Source organism: Camelus ferus, chromosome 10 (genome assembly GCF_009834535.1).
Source record: "Camelus ferus isolate YT-003-E chromosome 10, BCGSAC_Cfer_1.0, whole genome shotgun sequence".
Classification (NCBI taxonomy): Eukaryota; Metazoa; Chordata; class Mammalia; order Artiodactyla; family Camelidae; genus Camelus; species Camelus ferus.
The window spans coordinates 21,351,199-21,373,516 of record NC_045705.1 but is presented as its reverse complement, the minus strand read 5'-3'; the positions used below and the strand labels follow the sequence as shown (position 1 = coordinate 21,373,516).

Genomic DNA, 22,318 nt, shown 5'->3' with positions numbered 1-22,318 from the left:
AATGCCAAATGGGCCAGAAATAGAAAGCAGAGTCAGATTAGGGCTGAGGTGGGGGAGGCAGAGATAAGGGAGCCCCAAGGAGGACAGAGGCTCCACAGCTGTTGGGGCCCACAGCTGCCATGGGGCAGACCTGCCCGTGGCCACCCCACAGGACTGGCTTCACCCAAAGTGCAGTAGCAACCTCTGAGTCAAACCTCCTCGGGGCCAAGTTTAGCCTCTGACTGACTAGCTTAAGTCTGATCTCCCTGGGCCTCTACTTACCCTTCTATAAAATGGGCATAAAAATATTGCCCTCCCTCTGCTGGGTGGCACAAGGCACTGGTAATTACTATTTGGCAGGGTGCTAAGGTGCTGACAAGCTTGACCTGACACATTTCTCCGCGGCTCCTCCAGACACTGCACCTCACCTCCCCAGAGGCTACGGGCCATCAGAAGCCCCTGCAGCTCACACAGACCTCAGCAAAGCCGGGCCAGCAGGCAGGTGTCTCTCTCTCTCTGGCAGCATCTGTCAAAACGAGAGACTTGCCTAACCTTCTGCTGCCGCCTGGACATTGTGGAGGTGGGAGACCCACCTGCCGGCTGCCATCCTGGGGCCCTGCTGCGCCTGGGAGGCTGCTCGGGGCTGGGACACCCAGAGGGGTTGTCACCAGCCTGGAGGTGGCCATGCGGTGTCCTTCTCCCTGAGGAGGGGCCCGCCCAACCGGGGCCTTCTCCAAGCCAGGTGATGACTACGTCCGAGGACCGAAGCCCAGCCCAGCCTGGTGGGACGAGCGAGCCAAGGTGGGTGCTGTGTGTCTGAGTGGGCAGGGAGAGGACGTCCAATGGGCAGAGCTAGCCCTGCTCCAATCCTTCCACCAGGGAGGAAAAGGGGGTGCCTCCTTTCGAGTGCCAAGGAAACCCGGAGGTTCCTATACATTCGCTTAGCTTGCAAAACCAGCCTCCATCGCCGCTCCCAAGGGGTAGGACAAGCTTATGAAGCATGATGGCCTTTCTGTGGTGACTTTTTCCCTTGCTAGTCTGTGAGATTTTTACCCAGTTTCATCCACATGTGGAATGTTGGGGAGCCCGCAGAGCAGCACATGGCAACCTTGAATCAAATCTGGAGTCCCTTGGAACAAGTCTGCAGGTGATTGAAGTAATGCCTGGCCTTGAGCAGAAGGATGGGAAAGGGGTAGCTATTGGATCTCCCTGTGTAATTCTGAAATGCTAGCATGCTCATCTGCAGAGTGGGATCGCAGTAACATTAAGCTCTTCCAGGTGGCCGGTGCCAGCACGCACTCCTGTGTGCTGGGCTTTCTCCTGTGACCAGCTGACAGGGCTGATGCACACCTTGCTTATTTGCACCATCATGCCTTCTGTCCAGCCCCAAAGCCACCCTTACCTAGTGGGCTCTTGCTTTCATCCTTGGCTAAATTCAGCCACTGTAAAATGTGTTAAGAGAGAGCTGAGACTCTTAGCAGACGGCTGTCCACATCTCCAGGCCCCTGGCACTAAATGCCAGTTTAAAATCAAGATCTCTTAATTCCTAGAAACTGGGGGGATAGATTGGGGAATGACGTCAGAGGCCTGTCTAGCTTAGCTTCTAGCCCCCACCTTCTTTAAAAGTCATCACTGTCTTTAGCCCTAGCATGTTACCAAGTGACTCGTCAATGTCACAGGAACCATGCAAAAAATCTTAGGCACGTCGTTAACCTCATTCCAACGTGTAATTAGCCTAAAAGGCCTCCTCGCTGCCTCCACTCAGCGTTACATCACAAAGAATCAGACATTTGCAGGACACCATGAAGACTTTAAAGAGTTAATTATGGCTCACTGGAGTCCATCCCCAGGAGCCCACAATCCAGGAATTAAACTGTTTATTTTCAAGTGTCAGTCTTCAAGAGAGCAGGTACAGCCACTTCCCCCATGGAATCTGGGACTGACATTGGTTTGAGAGTAGAGCCACCAGAGTACGCAGTGGTGGGTTAGAGGAGGGAATCTGACTCGGCCTTCCTCCGACTTTTGGCCATGTGTTTTCAGAGATATCATCTGTACAGTGTCAGAGAGAAAAGAGAACCAAGGAGAGCTGGAATTCTACTTACCCTCGTAGTTCCATGGGGCGAATCCAGCTAAAGCCATTTGTAATCTCTGAGCTGGAGAGACCAACAGTGTGTCCACAGTTCAAAGCAAGTTCAACCCTAATCTGGATGTTACAATCTGAGCCAATCTAACCATGCAGGCTCTGAGGACATTATTATCAGTCAAGTGTAATTATAGATAAAATAGTTTTATTAATCAGCTTCCTAAGAGGGCTGTGTTTATCTGATGGCTGAGCATGGCGTGGCGGGATCTGGGCTGTGTGTGGTGGGTCTCTGGGGAGGAGAGCAGGCCAGATACAGGAGGAAGTGTGGCTGGGAGCTGTGTCTGGGTGTTATGCAGGCTCTGAGCATGAGGAGTGGGAGTACATGGGGTAGAATTCTGCCTTTTCTCCCTACTCTTTGTCATAACTTGGATTTGTCATAACTCTTTTCCCCAAAAAAATAGGCTTTTCCATATTTCTATTTAGCTGGGATCTATGGAGCTCCCAATTGCAGATTCCACCTGCAGGTGTCCTCTTTAGTCACTAACTGTCCACCAAATTTTCAAATCTTATCTCCAGATATATTCTGGCTTGTCTTAAACATCCATCACTTTAAACTAGTTTGTCAGTTGCAAAGGATCCTGGAAGGGTAGCACTCCTTCTGAACACTGGCCTGACCAGAAGTCAACTCCACTCACCTCTGGGCAGGATAAAGCTCCTCGGGGCCCAGACATTAACGGGATCCTCTGTAAAGTCTGCGATTGCGATTTAAACTTGTTTAAACATCAGGGGTCAGGTGGGTGTCAGGTAACACTGCACGGCTAGGTTCTCCCTCTGCTGAAGGCTGAGCCACTGCCTAGGGACTGTGGAAGAGGCATGGAGCCAGCCAGGCCACCTCTGCCCTTCCCCCCAGTCGGCTCGCAGCGCTAGCTACTTGAACTGGCCTCTCTCAGCACAGCCGTGTCTGCTGGCGATTATGCAACTCACCGCTTGCTTTGGCTGGAACGCTTAACCCCAGTTGATTCTTTCCTCCCTCAGGAGGCCTTGTGCAAAATCTGTCATCTGCTTTACTGCAGAGGTGCCACCTGACCTCTGCCTGAAGTGACAGCTGCAGCCAGGGGTGGCTACAACCCCCAAATCAAAAAGACCAAGAGCCCGTTTCTGTCCCATAGAGGCAGGTGGCATCCATTCCATTCTCCCCTAGATACTGCAGAAGGGTGAACTTGGCAAAGCCCATGCACGGAGCTTTGCAGACAGATGTAAACTGTGCCAGCTGGGATCTCTATGGCCATATGGCAAATCTGGCTGGCCACTCTGTAAAGTGAGCTGTTGGGATTCCTGAAGCTTCTTTGTTCCCAAAAGGGCATGTTGGACCTCAGGGGAAAAAAGTCTGGATGAGGGAATGAATATTATATAAAAGTATTGCTCCATTTAACATAATTAAGGGCTGTTGGCCAAATATGGAGGCCTTCTCCTAACTCCCAAGGTTGATATACTTTTGATAGATGCCAGATAAGAGACTGAAAATGAACAAAGGGACAGATGAATATCTACTAGGTACCAGATGCACACATCTGTATTACTTTAATTAATCTAGTAAGTAGCTAATATTATTCTAATTGTGCTGATTAGGAAACCGAGGATTGGGTAAGGTTAGTGGTGGTGATGATGTAGCAGCAGGAGGCAGTGCAGCCCTCGTTTACTGAGTGTTTAGTAAATGTCAGGCTTTGGGCTAAGTAAGTACTTATTTTACAACCTCTCCTTCAATCCACATCAAAACTCTGAAGTAACAATGTGTTTATCCAGGCTTTTAGATGAGGAAACTGGCTCAGAGAGATAAGTATCACTAGCTACCAAGTGACAGCACCGAGCTTTGAGCCCACATCAATCAGACTCAAAAGCTAGAGCTCCTTCTCGCACTTGTTTTTTTCTTAGATACCTTCTCATCTGGCTTTTGCTCATCGCAATACCACAGTTGCCTGTTTAGTTCTTGTATCACTTGCTAATGTCCCACATCTCACTGGTTCTTTGGAACCAAAGGGATAGCTGTCAACTCAGAAGGAACCTAAATCCCACCTATCTGCCTTGGCACGTTGAGAGGAATTAAAATATCACTTCATGAAGAGATGAGGGAGCGTGACAGCCAGGACTAAAGGAGACACCTGTCTTCACTTTGACTCCAACAGCTCAGCGATAACTTCCCCAAATGCAGGCCCTGGACAAACACCCTGGGGAGTGACACGTTCCTTATGGGAACCTCCGCGGGTTTGCAAATTCAAGGCACAGACAAGTCAGTGTTGATGCGAACCTCTTGGTGAGGTTGGGCAGCTTCCCAAATTTGAAGGCTCTCCCCTCAGACTTATAAGTACTAATAAGTGCCAGGAATCACTGGATTTCAGTTAGGTTGTGATGACAAACTCTAGAATGAAGCAATAAATCAGACAAGTTCATAATAGTGATAGACTGAAATTTTGTGAAAAGCACAATGCCTCAGTCCTTACACCATTCTGTGCTTACTACCAAGACTATTTCTCTGAATGAGTTTCCCAACAATACCAAAGTCAGGAAATTTCCGTGTGTAATTCAGACCTTTGCATTTTTCATGGCAAATTAAGCTGTAGGAGGCAGCAGAAGATTGCAAGGAAACAACTAAAGATAACAGTACTAGTTCAAAATGAGTGGGAGAAGAAAACACAGCAACAATCTCTGTAAAAAATAACAGCGGACCCTGGAAAGATACACAGGCGAAGAGTAAGAGGAAAATCAAAGTTTTTGACAAAGTATCATTGCTTCCCTGTGCAAATATGCCCCTGAAGAACAGACAAGATCTGAGGACTCCTCAAACTCAAAGTCCTCATCAACCAGCCAGAGAGCCGCCCCACCCAGTTCACAGGGGCTGATCCCCCAGGCACCACGATTCAAACGTCCAGGGCTGCCACGTGGTGACACAAGGGAAGACTCAAGTCAACCTTCCATGAGCTCTGGGGCTACCCACTCATTCTGTCCCCCACACACCTGCAGGTTTCCTCTTGTTGGAAACAGCCTCTCCTTCTGGTCATTCCATACATCGTAAAGCATCGTGGGCAGTGGCCTGAGTTTTGAATCAGGCAATCCTAGGGGGCACCCTGGCTCTGCTACTGGTTAGCTGTAGAACCTTGGGCAAATTACTGAAGCTCTTTGACCTCAGTTCCCCCTTCTGAAAAATGGGGATAATTAACAGCCCCAACTTCTACAGTTGTTGTGCTTGGCACATATTAAGGAACCGTTTTTACCAGGTCATTCTAATTTTTTCTGGCCCAGCTCAAATGCCACATCCCACAGGAAGCTTTCTCTGACTTGTTCCAACCCTTCCTGACCTCCCCCTCCCTGTAGGTCCTACAGCCACTAACCCAAAATTTGTCTTGGACCTCTGAATATTTCCTCCCCAAATCTCTGTTAGAGCATCTATTACCTGAAGGCTTCAGGTCTTTAAGACAACTAGGTCTCACTTTTTTTTTTAATACTCCTGAAAATACTGGGCTATTATATATATATATTTTTTAATTACTATGTTTACTACATTCACATTTTAACATTTCTGAAATCAGGATAAGCTCTATAATCTAACTGCACATTTAACGTAATGTTTTCTCCCCACGATGATTACCTAAATCAATGATGTATATTATAATCAACAACGTCTTAGAAATCAGATTTGGCTGATTGATGAGGGTAGAGCTATGCAAATACAATTATAAATTTCCCCAGGAACCCTCCTCCCTCTTCACCCTCCATCCTCACACCCACGTCCGCCCCCAGTCCCTTCACTGAAGACATGCCTTTGGATGACAACTGGCAGAAGTGAGTTCGGTGTAGAGACACGGATGTCGGTGTCGTCACACCCATTATCACACTACATCTGTGATCATTCCCACTGGCAGGCGAGGAAACTGAGGTTCAGTTCACCAGTTAAGTTCACCAGCAAGTCTGGCATCAGCTCACCTGTAGGAAGATTAAGCCTTTAATGATTGACTGATGGATTATCTACTGATAGCCTAACTTTCATTAATGAGGTTCCTGAATTAACCAAGCGAATGAGTCATGGCTGGAGGGATTCGTCCATTCAGTACCAGTTCATGGCAGCACCATCAGTACCACAACATCCTCCAACCAACACTGTGGACTGGCCACCGGGGTCAATGACATCCATTCTTCAAATTGTCACCCCTAGCAACTCTCTCAGGAAGCAAGCCCTCGTGCTTGCCAGGGGACTGATGTTTGGTAGGAAAACAACTAAAGGAAATTCTGCCTTCAAGAATTCTTCCTTTGAGAAGGCTTCCCTTAGCTGGACCTCTCAGATCTGTGCCTTTGAAAAGCCATTATGGCTTCGGAGTTATTTGGGTAAACCTAAAACATAGGAACATTGATTAAGTTGGCTTCCAGTATCTTTACAGGAAGAAAGGAGACTGAACATACAGTCCTGCAATTGTGTCTGCTGTTTCATAAACATTGTCATAATTCAACCGTAAAATGACAAAATCAGTATTCTTATCCTCATTTTCATTATGGTTCTGCCAGCCATGGACTTTGCCACTGAAGGCAATCATGACGCCATCAGTGCTGGAAATCACACAAAATTCAATTCTTCCATGAGGCTCATAGCCAAGGAGGGATTATCAGGGGAGCCACTTCACTGGTACTATCTGCTGAACTGGGGCCCCTGGCCAGCAGAAGGGACAGCATGAACAGCTACAGGATGAGCTGGATATAGGAGACTGGGGAAAGATACTCGAAGAGGAAATAAAGCAAATACACAATCTACCAACAAGATTTGCTGGAGCACTGATTTGTGCATTAAGTCCATGTTGGGTGTTTCAGGGAACAACAGATTTATAACCCTTGTCCTTGCTTTTAAGGATCCTAGCAGCAACCTGGGAGGCCTAAGAAAATTGATATCAACTTAGATTCTGGCTCCAGAAGTACCAAATGATAGCATAATGGTGAAGCTGTGGACTCTGGTCCCATCTGCCTAGGCTCAAATCCTGCTTCGTGTTTTACCAGCTGTGTGATATTGGGCAAGTTACTTGAACTCTCTATGCCTGTTTCCTCATTAGTAAAATTTAGATAATAATAATGGTATCTACCTTGGAGGAATGATGTAAAGATTAAGTGATTTAATACGTGTAGCATGCCTAGACAGTTCCTGGCACCTATTAAATGTCAGATAAATGGTAGCGATTATGATTATTCATTGCAGAAGGGCAATATTATCCTACTTAGTATGGTAATGCTCAAAGGTCAGTGATCTCAATCAACATTTATGTTTCTCTCCATAGATCACAACAGCCACATTCAATGAGAACTTACTATGCACCAGGAATCACAGTAATATTTCCAGATGAGGAAACTAAGGCCCTGAAAAATTGATGCCTCATCTCATGTCTTCCAGGTGGCAGGTGCCGGGAGTTTTCATACACACCCCCTGACAGAAAACTTTTTATTCTTAAATTTCTAAGTCAGTAGAGCATAGAAAATGTAATCTTACTCCAACAGACTCTTTTCTAAAAAATAGTTTCAGGATCATAGAGACAGGGACCCTAATCCTAAGTTCATACATTTCACCATCACCCTGCAAATCTGTCCTGCTAATGGCATCACCTATGAATTTACCTAAAAATATTTTTTAAACTCACATTTGTTTTCAGGCTGCGCTGCCTCTTCGGGTGGTGGTGAGGGTCCCTGCTTTCACTCTAACATTCAGAGCTGCAATCTGGACACAAGGTCTTGGCTGATCAGGAGAGCTGGAAGCACAGTGCAACAAGGCAGAGGGTTCTCAAAGCTGTCCCATAGGTGACTGAGGACACTCTATATTTCAGCCTAAGTTAGGCTGAGTTTCTGCTCTTACAGGGAAACAGGCAGTTCTCAGCAAGACACCTGAGAGCTGGTATCCAAGTCAGATCCTGGCCCAGTAGCTGTGGGCACCTGACTGAGCTGCTAAACCTCTTCCTTTCTTCGTCTATAAGGGGGAGGAGAAGGGAGAAAGCCACCATGTAGCTCATTACATCCAAAAAGGTTAGAAGTTGAGTAAGTTAACGAGTCCGATGGCCTGTTATGCTCTGAGTGAAAAAGCAGAAACAGGGCCTAACATTGGTTCTACAAACTAGCTGCTCCCTTCATCTAGTCGGAAGGCATGAGGGGGTAGGAAATGGTGGAGAAGGGGTTTCTGATTAAAGTGCTCTCTCGAAGAAAATGCTATGATCAGAACGAAACATAGGGCTTATTTGGTGCTTCACTTGGAGGACCTCATGCAACCCTCACAGCACCCAGTGGATAGATCCGCTTATTTGCGTTAGAACTAGTTATTAACTACCTAGTTAAGTGATTCAAGGTGACACGACTAGAAAATGATGGACCTAGAATTTGAATCCGAAGCCGTCTGGTTGCGCGGTCTGTGTTCTTAACCACTGTCCCATTCTGCCCCTTCACCTTACCACGCGAGGTTGGTGGGGGGGAAGGAGGATGCCGATGAAATATACAAAATCGCAGGACTCCGCCAGCCCAGGAGGGGGCTGCAGAGACGGGCACCGCGGCTGGATTCCAGAGTTTCCCCTCCAGCTTGCCCCAAAGAGAGTTCCCAGCAAATGCAGGATCCCGCAAAGCTCCCAGAGGCAAGAATTCTCAGCTTGTTTACTGAGTCCCCTGGGGTTGGGGGGAGGGGGCAGCCGGGCACAAAAGCAGGATAAAGGTAAACTTTCTGCGTGTGAGAACCATTCCCCCCTCCAAAGAGCCGTGTCACACTGTATGTCACCGTCATCAAAGGGGCTGTGCATAAACCTGAAAAACCAAACGGACCTGTCTGTAGGTGTTACTTATATCACAAGGCTACAGGTGCCTTTATTTCCACTGTACGCTGGTGCTGAGAGCGCCCGCCTTCTCTTGCCTTGAAAGCCTCCTCTTGGACCCTGCACCGCTGCCCTCACGTAAGCACCTTTTCTTTGCTCTTTTGGATGAACTGTAAGGGGTGTCGGGGGTTAGAGACTCCGGCTGGGGCCTGGGTCTTTAGGTCCGCCTCCAGCTCCTGACTGCCGCCGGCCTGCTGCCACTTCCATCAGTCACAGTGCCTCCTGGGAGCTGTTTGACTGGGTTGAACTGCTGGCCTGAGAAAGACATTTTTGCCTCCTCAGGCTGTATAGCCACCCACCCCCTCCTCGGCAGCCCCCCGCCCCACCCCCCGCTCCCTTCGGATCGCTTAATTAAACCAAGGGGAACTAAGAGGGAATGCGCACAGACACTCCATTCTCTAAAGCTAACCTTAGGAAGGGAAGCTGGATTTTACAGCGAAAGATATCCAGCTTCAAACAAAGCCCACCTCCTCCTGCTAAATTCCTCCTTTTCTCATTGGCCTGCTCCTGGCCCCCTCTTGAAACAAAGATAGCTGCCTTGATACAGTTTGGGGCATTTTTCAAGAGTTTGTCTGTATATAATGGCTTAAAGGAAACCCATTCTGCCTTCGCACACCAGCTCAGTATAGAATGCTTCCAGAAAAGCAATGGTTAGGGTTTTTCCACTGTATTTGTTCTCAGACTGCAGTGTGTGGGGCTCTTGTGCGTTCGCCCCCTGCTGGCAGCCGCCGGTGGCACATGCTCCCTTCAACTGACGCTGGGGACCCCTGTTTAGATGTGCTACGAATTTTACAAACTGGAAAGGTTGTCAGAGATCAGTAGGAGAAACCTCTCCGTTTTACAGATGAGGAGACTGAGGCCTAGAAAGGTAAAGTGATATCGGGGGACAGTTTCATGTTTTAGTCTAGCTTAAAGAGCCAGGGAAACGGGTTGTTTGCAGCTCGGAGTGAAAGCTTAATTTTTTGTGCCCATGTTCTCTGTGATAATGTTCTTCATGATTCAGTGTGTTCTCGGCAGGAGTTTTCACAGGGTGGTTTTTTCTTTCTCAGAAGTCACCTGAGTAGCAATCTTTTAGAAGTACTGATTACAATTGATTTCCCCCCTACCCTCTGGGACAGGAATGGACATATGTATTATGCCCACTTATCTACATATATTACCTAATTTTATTAACTCCTTGGGACATCCTGAGGATTGCATGTTAAAATCCCCATTTTAGAGAGGAGCTTAGAGAGGGTCATGGATTTTTACATACCACATCTCATATGAAGCAAAAATAAAGGATAAAAAATAAAGTTTCGACAGACTGAGAAGTGAGACGTGTGTCCTGCCCCCCTTGCCTTGGGCATGGCAGAGGTAGGATCTAAACTCCGATAGATTTAATCCAAAACTGATGAGCTTTGTCTTGGAGCCCAGAGAACACTATAGGGGGTTCCTCCCATGAGTCTTTGCTGCACCTTCAGCAAAACAACTAAAAGCGAACAAACTCACAAACTCCCTACTCAAGCCAAAGAAAGACGAGGAATCACTTGGCAAGACATCAGCAAGTCAGTTCTCACAGCTGCTCTGGTTTCTCCCAGAAGAACAAACACTCAAACACTCAGCCCACAATCTTTTAACAGCAAGTGTTGAAATCGTCCATTCGGTTTTCCTCCACGCGTCCCTTCTTAGGGAGGTCTGAAGGGTGGGAAGTTGACCCTGCCGCATCGCAGGGCTTGGGACCTGGTGGACAACTGGGATACCACGGAGGCTTTAGAGAAGGAAAAGCATTATTCTTCCCAGTGAGACTGCCCAGATGATGGGATCAGGGAAGGCCCTCCTTGGTCCCCTTTACCATGGTTTACACCCTCATGGCCTTGTTCTGCCCAGTGATGTTTTGGTGCATAAACAGCCAATGTGTAGATGCTTAATTGGGTGAATTTTTGGTCACATGCCCAGAGTGAAGTTGATGATCTCTGCCAGGGTCAGGAAGGAATTTTCCTCCTCTGGCAAACTGGCCAAGGCTGGGTGGTTTGCTCCTTCTGCTCTCTCTGGAAGGCTGAGCAGAGATGCCATGAGCACCACACCTGTGACTGCTGCCTCTGACTCGTGTGAGGGCAAGAAGCCCGCAGGCCTGTATCTCTGACTGTGCGGACCCTCCCTGTGCACCCTTGGTGAGTGAGCCAGCTCTCAGAAGGGTTAGGAAGCCACTGGAGACATCGGGGACTTGAGTGTCCATGCCATCTTCAAAGGTACCTGCAGCCAGCCTTTCTCGTGCATGGAAGAGAGCCCACTCGATTCCTCCCCCTTGTATGGAACGTGCTTGATCCTTTCCTACTTACTAGGCAGCTGAAATGTTCTCTACACTTTAGGGAAAGTGATTCCAGTTGCCGTGGGTCTATGGATGGGCAGTGAGTGAGGCTCTAGAGTTATTAAGGGGCCTGGCTAGCCCAGGCAAAGAATGTCCAGAGTCCACAGCTGAGCGGGGGCATAGGAGGAAAGGGAGAAGAGAAAACTGGGGGAATTTTTAGAGCTAAAAGCTTCATCTCCATAGTGGTTGAATTTTACTCCAATTGGGTGAGCTTACGTGCCTGCATGTGTACATGTGTATGTGTATGCATTGTGCACGTGTGTGGATGTGTCAGCCAAATCGGGTGGGTTCCTACAGAAAATCATGCAGCTAGGGCACATTTTGGAGTCGACCTCATCGGTGTGTTCATTTAGCAGATGAAGAATTGAGGCTTGGAGAGGAGCAAGAGGCAGAATCATGACTCCCAGCCCAGTGCTCTTTCCATGATGACAAACCAGCCAGCCTCTCAACACACAAAAATGTGTGGTTAGAACAGCAGGCCTAGGACCCTCCCTGGGCATCCTCTTCTTGTCCTTCTAGGTCTAACCCAGTGCTTCTCAAACTTTTTTGTTATTATCACCCCTACTAAGGAGTCTTTTTAGATCATTGTTTCTTAATTGACCCTCTTCCACAAAATGTTACTATCCCAGATTTACCATTTAACATTTATGTACTGTGGCCCTTCGGAGGATCACAAAGAATAATAATGTCTAAGATTTTTTTTGACCCTCAAGAGTCAGTTTTTTCCATCTGGGGTCAATGTCTCCCCTGTTGGGAATGCATGTTCTAACTTCAGGCCTCGGCCTACATATCATTGGGCCTCAACGTCCCCACTAAGAAATGGGGCCGCAAACAGCTGTTCTTTCCCACCACCCTGTCCCACCTACATTAAAGAAACCTTAATAGCTAAAATGTTCAATTATCACCAGGCCCATAGAGGGCCTAAGAAGCTGGGCAGCTGAATAAAAAGCAGCCATTATTCCTGAACTTTCACAGCTAGAGCGTGCTGGCTTAGTGGCCAAGGTCTTTTGTGGAGAGTCCAGAGTTAATAATTCCCTCCTCCTACTGCAATAGCAAGGGAGGGAAAAAAAGCTGCAGCCTTTTATAAAACACATTTTTCCACAAAGCAAAAAATTAATTACAGAAGAAAAATAGCACATTGTACACCTGAGAGAGCCCTTTAAGAAAGCCTAATGGATATAATTTGCCACAGAAGGAACTACCAAAGGGGATCAGAGACATAGGGCACTGTGTAGGGCACGAGAGAGATGACAGAGCAAGCGAGTGGGCTGGTGCGAAGAGGAAAAAAGAAATCTTTAAAAGGAGGCAAATATCGGATTGCGCAAAAACTTTCCTAATTTTTATATGATCAAATTCAATTTACTGAGTGACTTCTCAGAGCCATCTGTCAGGCGGAGATGAGGAGGTGCGCACTCCTGCTGTGGCGTTTTGTATCTGGAGGATTTCTAATTAACACGGAAGACCTGGGGACTGTTTTCAAGTTTCCTTCTATGCAGAGGCCACCTCTGCTTTCTCCAAACCCACCCATGAAAGCCGTGTCAGAGGTCTGCCTCCTCTTCCTCAGTTTCTGAAGCCTCCAGCTCCAAGAGGCAGGGGGCATTTTTACCTTTAGCCCTCACGTGGGGGAACTTATCTGAGGTCGAGTCCAGAAAGCGGAATGGGCTCTGGGCTCCAGGGGCCCTCCCCTCTCTCGTAATCCGCTACCCCCATCCCTCGTCATCCAGCCGCTTGCTTAGGATATAAAACCAACCAATCCGTGGGAAAATCAGAGTCCAAACCCAGGCAGCCTTGACCTCTGTTTGATACGGCTCCCAGGCGGAGATCCATGACCGTGATAATCCGCTGGGCACGTTAACCCTCTCTGGGCATCAGGAAGGAGGCCTCCTAGTGGGGTCTGGCAACTCTCTCCGATGATGGCCCAGAGAGGGTGCCTGTGTGTGAGAATCTGAACACAGTCATTTGTCTATGTCTGGAGAACAGTCCTTGTGCACATCTGATGGTGATGATGGTGACAGATTTGCAAAGACCCCCAAAGAATTGGTCTTTGGTTCTGGAATCAACAATGCTCGCCCTTCTCAGTACTGAGGTCCTATTTGATATGTAACTGCGCCTGGGAATGTGTCTGTGAGCAGGTGAGACCATGAGAGTCTTTAGAAAGGGAAGTAGATGGGTCGAGAGTTGGAAAATTTTAGAATTCTCTACACTGTAAGGCTGCCACCCATTGGCTGTGTGACCTTGACAAAGTTCCACAAATTCCCCAGGACTTAACTTTCTCAACTGTAAAATGACGGGGAGAGGGAAAAGACTGGACCAACATGCAGTGCTCACACCACTCACAACACACAAGATAAATCCAGTTGGGGTAGGCAGACTTTTTCTTAAAGCACCAGAGAGTAAATGTTTTAGGATTTGCAGGCCTAAAGGCAAAATCAAGTACATTATGTACTTATATAACCATTTAATATTTAACCATTTAAAAATGTAAAATCATTTTTATCTGTGGGCTATTCAGAATAGGTGGTGGGCTAGATTGTGCCTGTCGGTTGTAATTTGCTAACCTCTGATCCAGGTGGTGCATGGATGACTAATTTTTACTTAAATGCTTATGTCTTTATTTTTATGTATGTTAAATGAATACTGATTTTCCACGTGCAGTGGTAATATAAAGTTTTCCTTTTAAATACATGTAGTTGTGTTAAACAGAAATAGAGGTGATTTTTTTTAATGTATTAAGTAAATTATCACGGAGGCAGGCAAACGACTAAAGTTTGGGAAACACTGGACTAGATGATGAATAAACTCCTGACCATCTTAAAATTCCATGTGCTTAATAACCCAAGACCTGGAATCTAGTCTTGCTCTGACAGTTACCAGCTGTGTAATCATAAGCTGCCGTGCCCCCTTTGCAAAAGAGGGTAGAATCAACTCTATCTCATCAATTTACTGCAATAATCATAAAAGAAGCTGAGTGAACATATTTTTCTAATTCACTAAACAAATTGTCCTTTTTTTCCTTGAACCGTGGGAATAGGGAACAGCAAAGAGAAACTTGAAAGATGAGACTGGCGTGGGCAAGAATGCTTGCGAGTGGGGGGCCCAGGCCCGTTTTTTTCTATCCGCTTTCCAACTTCGATCAGAGACCTTCTCCCAAAGCTTCCCAATCACCAGTGTGTGCAGGGACTAGAGCACAGCGAGTAGGATCAGGACTTCTTACATAGAACAACCTGAGTTGTCACCCAAACTCCACCACCTGCCAGCTGGGTGGTGTGGGGCATGTTACCTGCAATCTCGGAGCGCCCATCCCTTATCTGCAAAACAGAACCCTACCAGAGCCCATCTCAGAGTGGTTGCACTGGGGACACCATGAATAATGAACGTCAACTGCTCAGCCCAGAGCCCTCAGTGAAGCAAGTGTGTTACAATTATCACAGGTCCTCACGCTCCTATCCAGAACCCTGGGGCGAGATGTGCTGCAGAATTCAGAATTCTTCAAGGATTAGGAGGGTTACACAAGGCATACAGAGCACAGCACAAAATACCCCTCTCAAGGAATTGCCTGCTTGCCAGGACTGCTTAAATACAGTAATATTTCTGCAGTGTATCATAGGAATATTCATCAAGTAGGACAAATAAACTATTCAGCCTGTCTATAGTTTATATATGACTATATAAACATATAGTATTGGTTTGTATACAAAATAGAAGCATAGATGTCACATATATATGACATTATATAAAACCTATGTAACATCAGTTCAGGACTCTTTTTGCTGGGAAATAAGTTTGCACCAAACACACACACACTCTTTCAGTTTCAGAGCTTTCGGATTTCAGAATGTGGATAAGTGTTTGTGGGTATATTCATGTATAACAATCTTGCCCTGTTTTCAGAAGCATATTGTTAGACACTATAAGCCAGCGTTCAGGGGTCAGGTGTGAGAGGATAGCAAAAGTAAAGGAGGAGGCACCACTGCATAATAAAAACCTTCATCCTGAAATCCCAGCTTTGCCACTTACCGGCCATGTTACCCGGGCAACTGACTTCAACCCCTCTGCCTCAGTTTTCTCATCTCTAAAATGGAGCTATACACACAAACCTCACAAGATGTGTCAAGGATTTAAATAATGTCACCAGGGAAAGCACTGAGAGGGGTCCCTGGCTCCTGGGAGGCTGCCTGGTTTATAAGTGTTTGCTATCATTATTAAAAACCAGGCATCACCCTGCTGGGGGCTCCTGCAGTGTGGCTTCCAGGAACCATCATCCGCCTCCTCACAGCCTCTCCTGCCATTACAGGGTGATGTTGGACTCAGTGACACACAGCACCTTCCTGCCCAACGCGTCCTTCTGCGACCCCCTGATGTCGTGGACTGATCTGTTCAGCAATGAAGAGTATTATCCTGCCTTTGAGCATCAGACAGGTGTGTACATCTGGAGAAGCCCATCTGAGCTCGGACAGGTGGGGCAGGAGGTGGTGCTGGCCTCAGGTGGGCGTCCAGGCAGTGCTGGGGGCCTGAAAATGCCAGCTCTCACCAGTGTTCAGGGCAGAGGAAGGGTGCCTCTACAGAGAGGAAAGCACTGGAATCCTCGCCCCATCCTCTTCCCAGCTCTGTGGCCTTGGGGGACTCCACTAACCTCTCTGAGCCTTAGTTTGCTAACAGGTAAAAGGGAGATGATAATGCCAATCTCTTGGAGTTTTTATATTTAAACAATGTTGTAGAAAGAAACCCGTATCCCAAAGCCTAGTACACTGTGACTGCTTGATCATCATGGCTTAGCTAACATTCGCTAAATACTAGCTATGCCCCAGACCCTATGCCAAGCACCCATCTCATCCTTATAGAAATCTTATGAGAAGTAATTATTATTCTCATTTTATAGATAAAAAACAGGCACAGAGAGGGTGCATGACCTGCCCAAGGTCTCAGTCAGTTGTGTTTCATGCAAGTTGACTTGAGCACTTAACTATCCTACATGGTCATCTTATAAATGATGTAATGTGGTGGTTATTGATATTAATATGATTGATATTCTCTGAGCTTCTATTTCCTTGTCCTTAAAGCAGGGATGATGAGATTCACTGTGAGGATTAAGGGAACCAAACTGTGAAATAAATAGCCTGGCAGCAAGCAAGTGCTCAGTAAACAGGAGTCCCCTCACGTCCACCAGGCCACCCTCCCACACTTCTTCCTCTCCCAGCCCAGTTTTCCCCACCTAAAGGTAGCACAGGGCCTTGTGCAAATCCCATACCAAAGGGAGGCCAGCTGAGCTTTGCCCCAGAAACCCTCTGAGGGCCTCTGTCCCCAGGTACCTGGGTGACTGCACGTCACAGCAAGCCTGGCTGACTGCTAGCACGGCAGGTGCATGGCAGGTGCACCCACGGAGGGTGATGCAAGCGCTGAGCAAGCTGCGGGTCCTGGCCGCTCAGCCTTGACCCTGCGCACCCCTGCCCGGTGGGGTCCACACTCCAGGTCAGGAGGCTGGCAGCCTCCAGGAGAGGCTGAGTCTCCAAGGACGCTGTGAAATGTCCACACGAGGAGCCCCTGCCTCCAGGCCAAAGGCCAGTGCAGCACAGACAGGCCTGAGGCACATTAAGTAATTCAGTCCCACAACCTCCCCACCCCCACACATGACACACGTGCACACACAACATGGCTCACTTTAACCTGAAGGGTCCAGATAATTGCATGTGGACCCTTGCATCCAACTACACATTACAATTCTCCTTTAGACCTTCAAGAAGCACCTTGTTTCCCAGGAAGACAATGAGAAATTTACTCAGTCTCCAACCCCTCTCAATATTTGGTTAAGAGGCTAAATTTGAAGGAGGAAAATGAAGGCTTTGGGGTCCCTGTCCACTCCCCACATGTCCCACGATGGTGGGGCCCAGCTCGTGGCCCTTCTCTCCAACCTTGCATAACCCAGACCTGCCATCCTGGGAGCGCCCCCTTCCTGCCTCTGCTGCTGGGTGGCGTCGGCGCGGATGGGAGGGGGTGGCCTCAGCCGCCTACCCCAGGCAGTGTTCAGGAGCTTCTGTAGTTGTCAGAGGTCAGACTCTGAGCCAGGTGTCCTGAATGTGAAATCCAGCTCTGCTATCTAATAACTGCACCATCTTAACCTCTCAGTGCCTCAGTTTTCTCATCCGTAGAGTGGACATAACAGTAATGCCTATCTTGTAGAGTTGTGAGGGTGAAATGAGTTAATATGTGTGAAGTGTTTGGGACACAGGCAGGCACATGACAAGCACATGTAAGTGTGTAAAAAAAAGGATGATTTCATGTTGAGATGAAGACAAAGTTCTGGAGACGGATGGTGATGATGGTTGCACAGCAATGTGAATGTACTTAATGCCACTGAACTGTACATTTAAAAAGCACAGTCCCAGCTTTCTCCTGTCTGAGGCCTCCACATTTCCATCAGTATAATGAAGGGTTGGACCAGATCACTGCTAGAATCCCTTCCAAAAGCTTTTCTGATTCCTGAATCAGGCAACATCACAGATACAGCCTTCATCCCCCACCACCTATTGGGAGACTAGAAATTCCTACCAAAGTGTGAAAATAAAATATCCTCTGAGAGTGGCTCAGCTCCCTAACACTCCCGGAGGGAGGAGGCAGGCTTCAGGCTCACCAGCTGGCCCTCTGGATTCCAGAAGGAGCTAAGTGTCTCTGAGCTCCTAAAGGTCAAACTTGGGTGTGAAAGGTTAGCCTCAACTAAGAACCCGCGCTCCCCGAGTCCCAGTGGTAGGAGGAATGCCCTGCGATGGGTTCTTTTTTTCACCCCAAGAGGTGACACGTGGGTCTCAGTATCTACAAAAACTTCTCTGAGAGGGATGCATCAAGGGACAGCCAGGTTGACCTCCAGACACTGCTCTGCAAACTTTCAGTGCTCAGTGGCCATCTCTCCTGAGGTCCTTGCCCACCTCATGGGAAATTCCAGCCTGAATTCAGGGTGGTCCCAATGGCAGCTTCCTGTTTGTGTCTGGGTTCAAGGGCTGGTGCTGGCGCTGACTGGCCCTGTGACCTTGGGCAGGTTTTTCCTAATATCCCTGAGATATACTGTGCTGGGCTGAAACAGCTTCCACCTCCTGACAATGGGAGGATTGACTGAGATTCCACATATCAAGTGTTTAGCAAAGCGCCTGGCTCTTGGTAGGTGGTCACCGCAGCCAAGACACCTCCCGACTCCCAGCTGGCGGGCAGACAGCTTCCTCTGTCCTCTCTTCACTTTCCATATTGAACAAAGGCAATATTGGTCTCCATCTCAGCCCTTCCAACTCAAAAGTGCTGGCATCTTAGACACTTTGAGACCAAAGGGAGAGAAAGGGATAAAGAAACAATGGGGCTGCTAGCTAAATTATGTGCACGAGAGGGTAGGAGGCAACCTGGTTAGAGAATCAGCCATTTTTACTGCCTTTTCAATGGCTTTAGCAGCAGGCAGCTGAGTGTGCCCTCCATGTGTTAAGTGCAAAAGATCTGGCCAGCTCTTTAAAGCAGGACTTCTGTGTGGCTGCACTGCAGGCTGGCGAGTGGACAGTCAGAGATTGCAAAATGCTCTAGAATTTCATTAGCTCTCCCTGGCCCTCCCTTCAGTTCTCCTAAAATAAAGAATTACAAATCCTGGAAAACCTTATCAAAGTTGGGTGCAGGTGTAGCTCATATATTTCACACGCATGTGACATTTTATTTCTCTAATCAAGCTCCGGTAGCCAAGCATCTGACAAGTATCAGACGGAGTATCCTGACCTCACCTCCACTTTCTGGAACTCCATCCTGACCCTCCACATAGCCACATCCCCCAACCCCCGATCGCCATGGTGGCCATACCACATACCCCCTTGGCATCGGGATCTTGTTTATACTTTGCAGCAGAGGTCTCTAGGTTGAAGCAGCTCTAGGGGTTCCTGGGGGGTTCCTCAGGGACCTGGAGTGACAGCTGAGAAGGACAGGATTTAGGCCCGCCTCTCCACCCCAACCCTCACTTTGATTCTGAAGACAGTGTAGCATAGTGGTTATTCAGGCCTGGCTGCAGGAGCTGGAGCACTATGACTTCCTTCTCACTCTGCCACTTACTGTGTGACCTCAAGAAGGGATTTAACCTTTCTGTGCCTTACTTTTTTCATTTACTTTATAAAATAAGCTACATGATCTAGGACCTCATAGCCTCGTGTTGAGGATGGTATGAGAACACTCAAGAAGTGCAGCATGGTAACTGGCACATACGAAGTGTTCAACAAATACGTTAGCAATGGGAGATTTTATCTGAAGAAAGAACTTTATTTTTAAAAAGGTGCCAAACCCACTGATCTTGGGGATTAACATCCAGATCAGGGAAAGAGGCATCCAGGTCCCACGGGGGCTTTTCCTAAGCAAGATTCATGCACCGGGTAGAGAAGTTTGAGAGCAGATACAAGAGATAGCATCTAAGAATTTCTAAATCAAAACCAGATAATCAAACACAAAGTCATCGAAAAGTCTAAGGTGAGCCCCATGGCGGTTGTCACACCCTAGGACAACCCCAGGGAGAGACCTCACCATTAGCCACCTCCAGCCTATCCCGCACACAACCAAACCTTTGGGCAGCTGTGGCCCCGGGACTGCTCAGGGCTTGGCGCTCTCTGCCCTTTCTAACCAGACGCCCAAGGCCACAGCTCCCTGCTGATGCCCAGCCAGCCCTTGTCTGTCGCCTCTTCTCCATCCAGTTTCTTACACTGCTCTGGACTTTTTTTTTTTTTTTTTCCATCTCGTGGTCTAAATCATTCCACAGGTTTGGGAGGAAAGCCAAGAAGGACTACTGGATGGGGCTAGACCAGCTCTGGAAGGAAACCTGGAAGCAATTTATCATTTCAGGTTTCCCCTCATAAAGTCCTCCGTTTCAGTGACAAAGCCACAACTGACAGTGCCCTGTGCTATCCAGTCTGCTCACCGGCCCTCGTCAGTGCTGCCCCAGGCAAAAAACTTTCCTAACTCCCAATGCTCATAAATGATGCTAATTATCGTCCAGACTGTCTAACTCAGGCCTCCTGACCCAGACTGTCTGCCTCCCCCTCACTGACTCCTGGGTTGCTTTGTTCTGCTTGTCCCTCAGCTAGACTGAGGCCCCAGTGGGGACAGCCTCATTTCCCCAAGAACAGATGCAGTTCAAAAATAATAACTAATTAAAAGTGAGATGTCAAAAGCTTACTGTTGCCCAGATAACTGGACTAAGTTCTTTACATGCATCATTTTTCTTCCGTTTCATGGTAAATTTCTTAAGAGGCAAGCACTATTATTATTCTTGATTGACAAATGAAGAAATCTGAGGTGCAGAGAGGTTAGGAAACTGTGTTAGGATTGCACAGCTAAGAGGCTGAAGAGCCAGGACTGCAAATCAGGAAGGTCCATCTTCACAGCCCAGGCTCAGTTATTACTCCCACAATATCCTGAAATTCGCACCAGAAAGTCCAGGTCAGTTGACAGACCCTAGAATGGAGGATGGGAATAGGAGCCTGACTGAATCCCTGTAGCTAGCATAAACAGTGAGCATCACAAAATTTTTCATCTATGCTCCCTGATCAGCAGAACGGAAACATCAAGTTTTCCTCCAGAGGACCTAGGAACATAATAAAAAGCTCAAAGCTCAAGTTACTTTTGTATTCTGTTGCACATCTATTTCATTGTAATTTTTTAAAAAGTCAAAATATTGGAAGAGATCGCAAAGGAATATGCCTAGAATTTTTTTTAAGAGCACTTTGCATAAGATTGAGACGACATCAGATGTCTGTAACAAACAATGGGGATATAACAAAGTAGAGGATTCATGGACCCACTCTCTGGCATTTCTACTGAAGAAGCACAGGCATTACCATTTGGCTTCAGTTACCCCTGGCCCCCTCTGTCCACTCTGGGAATTTAACCCCAGGCTCTCCACCCCCCATGTCAGAAACATGGGCCTGGTGTGTGTCCTGGTCATCAGGCATTTTACAAAGTCACACAGACTCACTTGTGTCCCCATATTTTGAACAGCATTGGCCATGTAACTCATGCTGGCAATTCACGAACAAATTAGCTTGGTTTGTAATATAATTTCCTTATTTTTCATAAAGAAAATAAATCCAAATCTCTGGAATGAAACAAAGCTGCTGCTGAACTACACAAACACAAACACACACACACACACACACAGAGAACATATTAGAAGTATCTGAGGAAATGGAATTAAACTAGTGGTACAGGTAGCCCCAATATTAACAAGTATAAATGGGTGGTATTTAATGAGCACTTACTGTATGCCTGCCCCTGTTTTAAGAATTTTCCATATTTTGATTCACTTAATCCTCTTAACGGCAGGATGAGTTAAGTCCTATTATCCCCATTTTGCCAATTAGTCCCAAGGAGGCAGGACCACTAAGTGTGAGGCCACATATGCTTTCAACTTTTAGGGGGAATCCAAACAACAGGAGCCCCGGTTTTAAGTTCTAGAACAGTGATTTTCAAGGAGACTTCTGGAGCTAAGGAGGGGAAACCATTTAGTACCTTCCCCTTAACTCCCAGCAAAGCAGCATGGCTTTTTACGGTGATAAGTTTCAATGTATAGAAAATACATTTCAATTTTTAAAAAATTCAAAGTCTTAGCATGATCACTGTAAACAATGGTCTTGATGGAGACAAGTGTCCAGAAGCATGTGAAGTTCTCCATCACAAAGTGACTGCCAGACGAGAGCCAGCCTGTAGGAGTTTTGACTGGCCCTCAGAGTGGTTTTTAAAAATTAAATTAAGTCGGCATTTAAAAATTACGAGATTTCACATAACAATCTGAGCTTGACAACACAGGGCCCACCTTCCCACATGGCAACAGTCAACTGAGCTGCAACTGTCTACTTAGCATGAACTTGCCAATCCCACTGTCCCCATTAGGGGCCACTTCCGTCATGGACATCACCTGCTGACCCTGTGAGCATTTGAGTGCACCAGCCCAGCTCTTAAAAGCCTAAGCCCTTTCTCTGAATTTAAATGCACCCCAGGTTATAGCATTACTATATTCCCCCCCCA

The 22,318-nt window shown here is 47.2% G+C and overlaps 1 protein-coding gene across 4 annotated transcripts in view; it reads left to right on the top strand.

Annotated features, from left to right (window-relative positions):
• Window positions 1–365: 365 nt before the first annotated feature.
• The window catches only part of ELF5 (E74 like ETS transcription factor 5), a 38,201-nt gene continuing 16,248 nt past the window's right edge, over window positions 366–22,318 (top strand). The window contains exons 1-2 of one of the 4 annotated variants that reach the window (XM_014568066.2): window positions 366–780; window positions 15,585–15,709. In XM_014568066.2, coding sequence (XP_014423552.1) covers window positions 725–780; window positions 15,585–15,709 — 181 coding nt within the window. In that variant the 5' untranslated portion in view covers window positions 366–724. Of the gene's footprint in view, window positions 781–8,862; window positions 9,019–10,921; window positions 11,172–15,584; window positions 15,710–22,318 lie in introns of those variants that run through there. The other 3 variants (XM_006195046.2, XM_006195047.3, XM_014568067.2) reach the window with 3 other exon arrangements.